General features: G+C 34.8%; 2 protein-coding genes across 3 annotated transcripts; both read left to right on the forward strand.

Annotated features, from left to right (window-relative positions):
* Positions 1–3,140: 3,140 nt before the first annotated feature.
* LOC113283509 (NADH dehydrogenase [ubiquinone] iron-sulfur protein 4, mitochondrial-like) lies at positions 3,141–6,657 on the forward strand. The gene is made up of 5 exons (XM_026532787.1): positions 3,141–3,364; positions 3,677–3,765; positions 4,281–4,410; positions 5,511–5,540; positions 6,324–6,657. The coding sequence occupies exons 1-5, from the start codon at positions 3,197–3,199 to the stop codon at positions 6,381–6,383; spliced, it is 477 nt and encodes a 158-aa protein (XP_026388572.1). The 5' UTR covers positions 3,141–3,196; the 3' UTR covers positions 6,384–6,657.
* Positions 6,658–6,954: 297 nt separating this feature from the next.
* LOC113278063 lies at positions 6,955–8,810 on the forward strand. 2 transcript variants are annotated; one of them, XM_026526999.1, is made up of 3 exons: positions 6,955–7,296; positions 7,707–7,789; positions 8,404–8,810. In XM_026526999.1, the coding sequence occupies exons 1-3, from the start codon at positions 7,173–7,175 to the stop codon at positions 8,425–8,427; spliced, it is 231 nt and encodes a 76-aa protein (XP_026382784.1). In that variant the 5' UTR covers positions 6,955–7,172; the 3' UTR covers positions 8,428–8,810. The 2 variants fall into 2 exon arrangements, with proteins under 2 accessions (XP_026382784.1, XP_026382783.1); XM_026526998.1 differs by having other exon boundaries at positions 6,963–7,296; positions 8,357–8,810.
* The last annotated feature ends 3,320 nt before the right edge of the window (positions 8,811–12,130 follow it).

Genomic DNA, 12,130 nt, shown 5'->3' on the forward strand with positions numbered 1-12,130 from the left:
TGGTGTCTGTGTTATATTTTTTTTTTCGTATTATATTTATTTATATAATTGAAATAATACAGGTTGTACGTTAATCAATCATAGTTGTTAAATCCAACCTTGTTTGTTGGATAATACTTGATTGATCTTGAATAATTGATTTTGTTATTTTCACATTGTTATACCAGTCTGGACTAACCCTGTTTCAAGTGGACACTGTGTTGAAATATTCCTTTAGTATCTTAAAGAGGTTTATACACGGTGGATATTGATTAGGTTGTGATTAACTCAAAGGATTTTGGTTCAAGAGCTTCACACTAAAATCAGGTTTACGGACTTGTTTCTGTTTAACTCTGATTGTGTTGAAATAGAGATATCACTCCTTGATATACTTTCCTATAAGATTGAGTCTGACTGTCTAGTTGATTCTCTTGAAAGTATATTGTTGCAAGTCCTCTCAGATTGCCAAACGAAATATTGGGTATGGTTGTTAGACCCCCGCTTTTTCACTATTGTTGAGCCAACTAAGTGTACACATTTAGGTACGGTTACCCATATCTAAATGAAGGTACATTTCATTTGTGTGTAACAAGCTACGACCATCTAACGGTGGAGAGATATTGCTTTGATTTTAAGCAAACTTAGCTTGAATCTTAGGTCAGGTTTTCATCTAACGGTGAACATGGATTGTTTGTTTCTAATCTATCAAACCCTATTTGAAGACTATATAAGGGAAAACTCTAGCAACTGAAAAACCTAATCCCAACACCTCCAGTATGATACTAGTTGCGGCTAGAGTTGATTCTCCTTTAACCTAGGTTTTTCCTAAAACTCTTATAGGTTAACGACTTACAGACTTCATTTGGATTCTGAAGCCAGACCCAACTATTTTCTCTTTAGTTGCGTGTTCTGATTTTACTTTGTTCTATAATATTGAGTATTATCTTCTCTAAGATTTGATCGAGATTTGTCTCCAATAGGTACGATTCAAAAGTAGTCACAAACACCTTTGTCTCATCGTTTGTGATTCCACAATAACTTGTTCTACTACCATATAGTTAAGTTATATGAGGTGATTGATATTTTTAGACCGTTTTTCAGGAATATAAGTCTGGTAAATCAATTGGTTCATGTGCACCCTGATTTATCAAAAGACAGAACAAAACCTTGTAGGTATTTATGTGGGAGACTGATTTATCTATTTAAATAAACTTTTCTGTGGGGGGGGCAGATTTTTTTATTGAGTCTTCGACTTTGGGTCGTAGCAGCTCTTAGTTATGGGTGAGATCAGCAAAGGGAATCAAGTGCGTAGATTCTGGTTACGATTCAGAGGAGTAAGGAACGTGACTGTACCTTGATCAGTGTGAGATTGGTTAGGACTCAACTACATTCAAGTCTGAAGTTAACTTGTAGTATGCTAGTATCTTTAGCGGCTTAATATAGTGCGGTGTTCAGAGCTGGACTAGATCCCGGATTTTTTTTGCATTTGCGGTTTCCTCGTTAACAAAATCTTTGATGTCTATGTTATTTCTTTTCCATATTATATTTGTTTATATAATTGAAATATCAGAGGTTGTGCGTAAGTTCAATCAATTCGTGAATCCAACGTTTAGTTGTTGATTGAATTGATTGACGCTTGGATATTGGTTTTTGATACCGTCCAAGTTGTTTCTTATATTAATCAGGCTCACGAATTTCTATCTGTTTGATTTGCTGATTACATTAAGAAACAGAGATATATAACTCTTGGATATACTTTTCCTTGATTGAGTCTGTCTGTCTAGTTCATTCTCTTAAAAGTATATTGGAGTTAGTCCATACAGCTTACCTAAACGAAATATCGGGTGTGGATGTTTTACCTCCGCTTTTTCAATGACCGTTATAAATATTATTGTTATCCAACGGGTCCCTTTGAATACTCCATAAAATTCATACGCATGGATTTAATCCAATTTAGTTTGATGTTATATTTGTCGTTATTAAATGTAACCAAGTTAATTGAAGTTTTAATGTAAAACGTACCGACTAATTAAAAATAGATGACAAAATTTTAAGTTCTAAATTATTTTAATTAATTAATTATTAATTAATTAATATTACTGTGTCATGTGTATAAGATATAAACTTTCAGACAATAACAACTTAAATTAAGACTTGAATAAGAATTTTGGGCAATTTTTGGCTTCTTGGTTATTTTCATTTGGCGCTTCTATTCAATGCACTCTTGAACTGCTTTCCCTTGGTTTTTGTAACTTCGATCGTTAACTTTTAAAAATCTGAGCCCTTGTTCGCCTTTTAACAGAACATTTTCATGGATTAACTTCTAAAATTTGAGATTCTTTTTTTTTCTTGGGCGTAATTTCTTAACTACTAACTTGTGTGTGCTAGTACTGATTTAACTATGTAATGTGTCTCATTAGTCAAAATGCATTATATTAAAAATATAGTAAAGAAATTCAATCGGAGAAAAATAAATAAATGACATTTTTCTTTCATTTTTAATATTTTCTATTTTTCTTTTTAAATTAATACATACTTATCAACAACAATTTCAAGTTTGTTCTCACAAAAAATATGATCGCTTTTTGACATTTCAATTGAGGAATTTAAAATAGTAAAATAAAAATTAAAAAAAATTTAGTCTAGAAAATTCAAGAGAAGCGAATTTTGGGGTGAGTGAAGTGTTTGAAAGTGACATATTATTTATAGTAGTAAAAATATGGCCGAAAACTAGTCGTTCTCCGCTAAGCTTCATCCGCCAACATCTCAGTTAATGTTGCACAATTTTACTTCGCGTGCTTTTTCTTTTTGCTTCTAGTCACATTTTATCATAACGTAAAATCCACTTTGTCCATGTAAGTGGTTGATCAAGTACACTACCTCCGTTTATGAAAATAGAGTACTATCATTTATTATTTTTTTCGCCTAAAAATAGGTTAAACGAAGAACTAACAAGTAATTCTTTTACGAAAACGGAGGGCGTATAAGTTGTTGGAAAACCGCCTACGAATTGCCCTGACCGGGTCTTGAACTGGACTAAGAGTCTAGACCTACGATGTGCATTTGGGCGCGTGAGAGGAGATGGCGTTTCTTGAGATTTCAATAACCTACTGATGCGTATCTCGAAGCAGTGAGTCCTATTCCTGTACGAGAAAAGGAACAAAAATGAAATAAACACGAGAAATAAATTGGATTGAAGAAAAACCAGGTCTCAAAGATGACCAACACTCTTCAACGAAGCTCTAGGGTTGCTTTTCATAATGTCCGATCAGCTCTATTCTCTGCTTCGTCTTCAAGATCTTTCTCATCAGATGCATTGGTAGAGATTAAGGCTGGTGAGATCGGGATGGTTTCCGGTATCCCTCAAGAACATCTCCATAGAAGGGTACTTTTTTCTTACATTTCTCATTTCTCATTTTTAGGGTTTTTGTTCTTATTTCGAAATCCTAAGAACAAAGCTTTGAATTAGAGATATGGTTAATCGCTTTGATGCTGAATTAGGGCGAATCTATACTGTTATACACGGGATTCAATTTCTTACAATTATGTTAATCTGGACTTTTAGCTATGAGGGTTTTATTAGACTCTTCAATTTTGGTCTTATTAAGCCATCTATCTAATTTACATACACTTGCATTTTCTTGTCTGGATCCTGTGAAGTTCATTATCTTTACAAATCATTTTATGTTATTTGCAGGTTGTAATCTACTCACCTGCTAGGAGTGCTACCCAACAAGGTTCTGGGAAAGTTGGAAAATGGAAGATCAATTTCATGTCGAACCAGAAGTATGCTTTCTCATTGGCAATTTGTTTCTCTCTTTAAAACCTTTTGTTGTCGGAAAAACGATTCTATTTCAACAGTGAAGGGAAATTGTAATGATGTGCTTGCAGTAACAAAAGAGCAATCAGTTTAAAGATGGTCTCATTGTTTGAGTGCAGGATAACTTGACGAGATCCTTCTCAGTTAGGTTGATACTAATCGTAGTCATTATTGAGCTAATGTAATAGCCCCATATCTATCTAAACCTTAATCTTAAGTCTAAGTATTTGTCAAATCAACGAAGCCTAGAACACAGAGGTAATACAGGGTCGTATTCACGGAATACAAGAGATATTTGATGCGTCAGGGCCTAAAGCTAGAGTTGTTAAGAGGGTTTATTCGGTGCAGGGCATCAACCAACTACCAAGTTTAGTTCCTAATATTGGAACCTATAACCGGCAATAGCTAGGGATGTTTTTTAACTACTTTTTCATTAAATATGTACGCTGAGATTGTTGATAGTTTAGTTTCACGTTTGCAGGTGGGAAAATCCTTTGATGGGCTGGACATCAACTGGGGACCCATATGCCAATGTTGGCGATGCTGCACTTAGCTTCGAAAGTGAAGAAGCTGCAAAATTCTTTGCGGAGAAACATGGATGGGAGTACGTGGTATGTCTTATTACTACTTGTTTTCTGGAAACTAGTGAAGTCATGAAGGTTCTAACTCCCAGAATAATCTACTATACGTTTCTTCTCTAGTAGAAGAGATTTTCTTTTATGATTAGAGGGAAATGACTACCTTTATTTTGCTCTGCACTTCGTTATTTGAGTACATGTTTGCAAATTATAAGACTTCTCCATTTAGGTAGTAGATTCCATTGTTTGTATGGTGCAAAACGTAAAATAAGACCTAAAGATTGTCTGTGTGTCAAGATTAAAGTTTCGACAGTAAGTAGAAGTTTTAAAACTTTGAACTGTTATGGTATCTTATTGTAGTTTGTATGTATTGTCAGTGTACAAAAATGTGTAGTCATTTTTCCATTTTGTCATATTCATCTATGCACCTGAAAAGGTAATTTCATATCTTCCATATCTGCACCATTGATCTTGTCTTTTGCACCAGTGAGACTGAATGTTCCTGTTCTCAAATATAGACCCAATTCGATAGTTGATATATCTGCCAATTTAGCTTCACTCACTTCTGATATGCTGGCATCCATTTGATTTTCATTCGCCGAAGCTGTTAATACTGAGTTATATCATTTGAAATTCCAATTTCATGCAACTTCGCTGTACAAAAGCCATGCTGTTTTGATTTATAAATCCACAATCCTTTCACCTCTACCAACTCAGGGCATTTGATCAAACAGACATCTACTCAATGAACTTTGATAGCTGAAGTGTCACACACTCTTGTTTTGTTTGTAAATGTAATATATTGTTGACAATGTTGATGAGGAAATCAGGAAAGAATGAGATACGTTATCTTGATTTCATCACCTTCTCATGCTATTTCTCGTAAGCCATATACATTGGATGCTTGGATATCTTTTGTCTTCTATTAATTTATTTCACAACTTACGACCATGTACTTTTCTTCTTTTTCGATTTGTCAATCATACACATGATTATTAGGGATAGTACATGTGATTGTAATATGAAGATGGTGTCTTAGTTATTTTCATGCAAATTTCATTGTCAGCTTCTTTGTGTGATATGGTAAACCAAGACATTTTTACATAATCTTTTTTTTTTGGTTTTTGGTGCAGGTTAAGAAGCACCATACACCACTTTTGAAGGTTTGTTTTCTTCTCTCATTAACTTCATAAACAGAATTATACACTTATAATACACACGTTATCTATATATTTTATGTGATTAGTCTGATTTTGCCTTACTCCTTGTGATGCCATTTGCCGTATGATTAAGATTTTGACTGGGAATGGCCTTTACTCAAAGACCTCATGTTTCATAGAAGGCCAGAATGGTTCTTTCATAAGAATCAGTCAATGTGCTGTTTCCTAATGGGGAAGCATTATGAGAGAAAAAGATCTCAAAGCCTATATTCTTATTAGGACATGTTCAATGTGCATCTCAGCCCTTTTGCAATATTGTCTACCTAAAACACAACTCTCAAGTCGTATGTTCTTGAACTTCTTCACTTGCAGTAATATCTATCTTCAACTGGAGAGGTCCAAGGTTGTACCCCTTCAAGAAACAAAAATGCTTAGTTGCAAGAGTTGGAAACAAACAAAACAAAAAAGTAAACTAGAAAATCTTTTACGTTGGAAAACAATAAAAATATATAGGTTTATTTAAACTAGAAAATGTTTGAATTGAAGGAAAAGGATTGTCGTAAAAATATATATTTTTAAACTAGAAAATGTTTGGAAAATCTTTTACGTTTAAAAATGGATACACGGTGTCCTTTATTTAAGTTTGTTTGAATTTTGTTAGGTTTACAACAATCCTTAGCTTACTCCATTGTTCAAATATAGCATGTTTCTTTAGAAGCTTGGCAACTGTAAATTTTCATTCCTCCTGTGTCTATAAGTTGTTTTTGACGTGGGTTCTCGTTGCAGGTTAAGGCTTATGCAGACAACTTCAAGTGGAAGGGTCCTCCACCTGCTGAGGAAAAATAATTTGTTTGTACTCTTCTTGATTATTGATATGTGCGTGCTTTGTGTATGAGCTTATAGGAATAGAGGGGCGATTTTAACAATACAGAACAGAACCAAAACAAAAGGGATTGTTCTCCTTTGAATTTGTTGTTGTTTTCGTTGTGTTTCTTTGTCCTCTGCTAATAACGGTTAAATCTAATTCTTATTCGCTCACAACAAGCTTTAATAAATAGAAACTGGCAGAACTTAACTCCTCTGCGATGGAGCCTGAGTTGCCTGACTTATGATTTCTCTATTTTCCGGCTTTCATATTATATTTGGTACATAAAAGAACCAAGACCTTTAATAAGTTCTCCAGTTGCACTCAGAAGTGCCTTCTCTTTTTCACTGCACTGAATACTTATCTGAATTGTAATCAGACTTGGATCATTTTCAATCAGACTTGGATCATTTTGGGTGAATACGATTAAATCCAAATCCAGGCATAGGGGTGACATCTGATGCTTTTGGTTTTACAGACTCCGCATACTATATAATCTATCCATAAACGCGGCTGATCTATCAGTCAATTGTGAATGAGATTTGAATTGAAGTCTCATGCCTGAAGGGGTTCTTTAGTTATTACTCGTCTCACTAAAACAATCTCAATATATCAATCTCAATTGTTCATAATGTCGTATGAATGGCCATGTGCACGCATGTTCGAATGTACAGTCATCGAAACCTCGATCAAGTCAACCACAGATTTAGAATAGTTCATTTCACTAGTTCTCTTTTTTCCGATCTCTCTTTCTCTAGAAACCAGTGCAAATGGCTGCTTGGCTGGCTGTTGCTCGTCAAGCAGCTTCCGTAACAAGAGGTAGAATGTCATCTCAAACATCGGCAAGTCAAGCTTCAAAGCTAATCCAACGACGTGGTCTGGCTAGTGGTGAAGGTAAATAACACAAATCAAAGTTGAATTATCCTCGTCTCTTTTGCCTCGGCAATCTTACAGTGATTTTAGATTTCGTGAAAGGAAATAATAGTTCGATCTTTAACGAGATCATTTTTTTCGTACTTATACAGTAGTGTAGTTTCAGATGAGCTAAGACAATTTTAGAACCAAAACACTTTGGGATTTGGATCTATAAAATATTGATCACAAGTAGGACTTGGTCTTATGAAAACTTTTATCCACCTCCGATTAAACATGAAAATCCTTTGTCCAAATACTACTACCATTTTTATTTCTTCCACACTCTGTAGCAATGGTTGATTTAGAGAAGGAACAACGAGTCGAATTTAAGTTTTTGTTTTAGGCTTCGGAGTACAAATTTTCAATGGATAGTTCATTTCTTCTTTCAGATCACCAGGGGACGACACTAAAGGTGAAATTGGGGTCGGAAATAAAAAATAACGAAAAAGAAGGTCGCGGAGCTCTTTATTGTGTAAGTCACATTTGGCAACTCCCATGGAGTTTGGTATCTATAGCAGTGATGATTATTATGCGAGTCCAAAACTTAGTCTGCCACACTGAAACCCACTAAACAAAATGATAATTTCATTACCCCTCAGATCCATGTTATTATTCTGAATGCTAACCCGATTCTGTCTCGTAGCTTGTGTAATACTACACTATGGGAATATTATCTACTAGATTTTTTGTGTTTGTGAAGTGTCTAAAGGGTTAGTAAGATGGTCTCTCACATAATATTTTTTTTCCTGCATCTGACTGAATCACCAGACTTATATGGATTTGATTTAATGTGTTTGTTTTTCGAGTAAGACGTAACTCAACTGACTCAAAAATATATGAATTAGTAGCCTGGTCCTATGAGTCAGGTCACGAGTTAGTTCCGACTCAAATTCAAAATCCAGACACCGAAAACTAATGTTAGAAAAGAACCGTTCCCCCTTGGAGATAAAAAAAAAAAGAGCATGATCCAAAACATCAAGCAGCTCTCAAAGACCACTACAAAAGAGCATACTAATAAAGCCACCTTATTCTCTTGCAGTTTGTGTTTTCTTACGCAGCTACTTGGGGATTATTTTTCCATTACAGTCAAACTCCCGCCGAAAGAAGTAAAAGTAACAAAGAGTGGGTCGAAAGAGAAGAACGACAGAAGGAAGAGATACTTGTTTAGTACTGTCATTGCCTATTTACACCGCTACGGCGTTAACGGATGATACGTATTGTCAGTGGTCACACTAGCTAATTATTGTAATTCTTCACACAAAGCACATAAGCATCTCATAGCTCGCACAAAGCAGAAGCTTGAGTTCCGGTTTTTTATTGCACTTTTAAAATAAGGCAACGGAGAAGAACTCTCGAGTGAGAGAGTTGATACTGTTTTATTCTAAAGCCCTCTGCTGAATCAGTTTTGTAGTTCTCTCTTCTTGTTGTGAATCAAAGGCTAAACATAAAAATACAGCGTACTGACATACAGATGAGCTGATTCGTAATTTTAAACCACCTTAATTAGACGCTTGATTGCAGTCAAGAAAGTCTTATATATATGCTACTCTTTTCCTTTTGAACAGCTAGCAAACTGATTTTCTTTACTGGCTAAGAAAAAAATGCCAATGCTCTCTATAAGACTCAATTGTTATGCAGGCTGCGCATGGACGGATGCCCTTTATCTTTTGGAAAACACAATCTGTCGCCCATAAATGTATTCTTAACTTTTGCCCATGACATTGTTATCGCCAAGTTAATAGGGGCTCTCACTTTGTAGAAGAACTAAGCTTAACCCGTGTTGTTACGGGACATTTCTTTGTTACACCCCTGCTCACAGTTACGCATGGCCAATATTGTCACCTAAACAGACCCACATTGACCATGTTATCATTAGAATATTAAAAAAAGTGCACATGCCATACTTTTTGTTCCCAAATTTCTTCCATATTAAGGACACACTGGCCATATTTTTGGTTTTCCATTTTAGCCTGTGACACCCTTTCTCACAGTTAATAAGGGGCACATACTTAATGCTAGTCCATTTTTTTCTCTTTCACTTCCTAATAATTCTTTCTTTTCTTCTCTTCCAGGTAATTATTTGTAAATTGAGGTATTAGTTAACATCAAAAATTGTTTGAATTCCCATCTTATTTGGATGTACCGCTCGCTGAACAGTTTTTCTCCTGACATGACTTGTTTGTTTGCAGCTGACTCGGCCTCTGGATCTGAGTCGATCCCTGACTCGGGCCGAGTCAGCAGTAAGACCGTTTGTTTTGCATTTTGAGTCAGATCTGACTCGACCTATGACTCAGACATAACCTCTGACTCGGACCCATTTGAGTCAGATAACAAAATATCCTTGACTCAAAGGACCAAACCATTGACTCACATTTTTTGAGTCAGATGAATCAGATCTGATTCAAAACAAACATATCGAGTCAGATCCAGATGAATCAGGTGATTTCACTCAGATCCAGACGACTCAGATGAGTCAGGAGTAAACAATCATGGTGGTGTTGTCTCGTTATAACAGAACTTGCAAAGGACCAGCAAAATAACAGGTTACATGTTCCAATGATACAGAGGTTTCGCTGTGGGGAAATACTGAGTCATATTTTTGGGCCGTAACTGCACGGGTAAGGATATGTGTTTCAAATGTATCCATCGTTTCATACATGTCGTAATTGTCTGAGAAGAATCGAACCGATCGATCCAAGTCTAAATGTTTTGAGGAGTTCATTAATAAACATGTCCTTTTTCTCGAATCTTTTAGTATTGTATATGTAAGTCATACAATCCTTTGGGACAAACATAGTTGATTTAAAGCATGCAGTAGAACATTATTACTTCGTTCACTACTTCAAAAAAATATCATCAAAGGTCATTCACCAAACTTGTAACAAAACTAAAAACACCTAAAATTACTTTAAAATCAATTAGATTAATCTTGCAAAATCTGTTAGCATTAGAATTTAATTTTGCTCTTTGATATAAATTGTTGGGTTCCCTATTTACATAGATTGTGTTTATTCATTTTTCTAAGATTTATAATAATATTTAATTCTTGGTCCATTTATTTTCTTGTCTCTTTACCTATTATCATGAACTATTTCTCAAGCATGCATAATTACACGAAGTTGGGGAGAAATGACAAAAACAGAAATCATGACAAAAAAGGGGAATAAAGAGAGATGTGAGAAACTGAATCGATTACAATTAATTCACGCGTAGCATTGCATAATTCCATGAAGTAGGGGAGAAATAATGACAGAAACGGAAACCATGACAAAAAAGGGAATAAAGAAAGATTTGAAAAACTGAACCGATTACAATTAATTCGCGTGTAGCCTTGTGTTTGGTCAATTTTTTTATAAGTTTCATTTTTCTTCCTACCCCCTATCCGGTAAATCTTAAAATCGCAACATTTTCTTTTTTGGAAAAATCCGGTCTTTAAAAAATTGTTTTAATTCTAAAAAATAAAAAATAATAATAATTTGAAAACTAATATCAAATTATAACAAAACAAAACAAAACAAAACAAAACAAAGAAATATTAACCAAGATTGACTAAATAATTTACCTATCTTAGGATACATTTTCTCACCCTACTGCCACTACTTCTTCCAGCACCACATTATCGTCACCGCTCCACCAGTCTTACCAATATTCACCACCATTATCCCCACCGCTGATCCACCATCACCACCCACCATCAAAACCACTATTAGTGCTTAATTTACCTATCTTAGGACCCTTTTGTCACCCTACTGCCACTACTTCTTCCACCACCACATTATCGTCACCACTCCACCAGTCTCACCAATACCCGCCACTATTTATCCCTACCACTGTCCACCATCACAACCACAATTAATGCTTACTGATTTGGTTAATATCAAATAAATTTATTATGTATCAACAAAAATATATTCATTTGATTAATTAAAGAAACATTTATTATGAAATATCAATTGAACATTTATTATTAACTAAACGTGATCATTTACAGCGGTAGATTTATGTTCTGCAAGTATAAATTTGATCGTTCTTTATCTAGCCTAAATTGTTCAAATTTTATTTTGTACTCTGGAATCCTCCTCAAAATATTTGTGTTTTCTCCTTACCAATTGTGCTAAAAACATCCAACGATTACTACATCTATCACAATAAAATGTTGCCCATTTTGTAAAGACACAAAACTATTATTGTCCACTACTATTCACTAACATCCACCACCGTAACGTAAAAACCAGCCACGCCCACTATTTTTTCCACCAGCAGTAATGTTATCACCTCCACCACTCACACATACCCGCTACTGTTTCCACCACCCACTGCTTCTTTCACTACAATTATTAAAAATTATTAATATAATTTTTAATAGGGATCACTGTAGTATAGTGATAAAGTCATTGGGTGATGATACCAGTTCTGAGTTCGAAACTCGCCAGCACCAAATTCTTTACCGATCAATATATATATATATATAGTTTTTAATCAATTTATTTATTAATAAAAATATGTATTTATTTGATTCATTAAATGAACATTTATCATGAATAATTAAGTATTTATCATCAATTAGTGTGAAACACTAATTAGTTAGGTATTTATTATATTAGATTAATGGGTCACTAAATGTTAGTTTTATGGGAGTAATTACAGCCATAGATTTATCATTTGGGAGATGAAATCTTGGCCAATACTTACACGTGCGAGATGAGGATGTGGTCAGGAGAACTACAGCCGTATATTTATCTTTTTGAGGACAAATCTGGACCACCACTAACATGTGCGGGGAAAAGATGCGGTATGGATAACCACAATCATT

The sequence above is a fragment of the Papaver somniferum genome, chromosome 5, assembly GCF_003573695.1.
Source record: "Papaver somniferum cultivar HN1 chromosome 5, ASM357369v1, whole genome shotgun sequence".
NCBI lineage: Eukaryota > Viridiplantae > Streptophyta > Magnoliopsida > Ranunculales > Papaveraceae > Papaver > Papaver somniferum.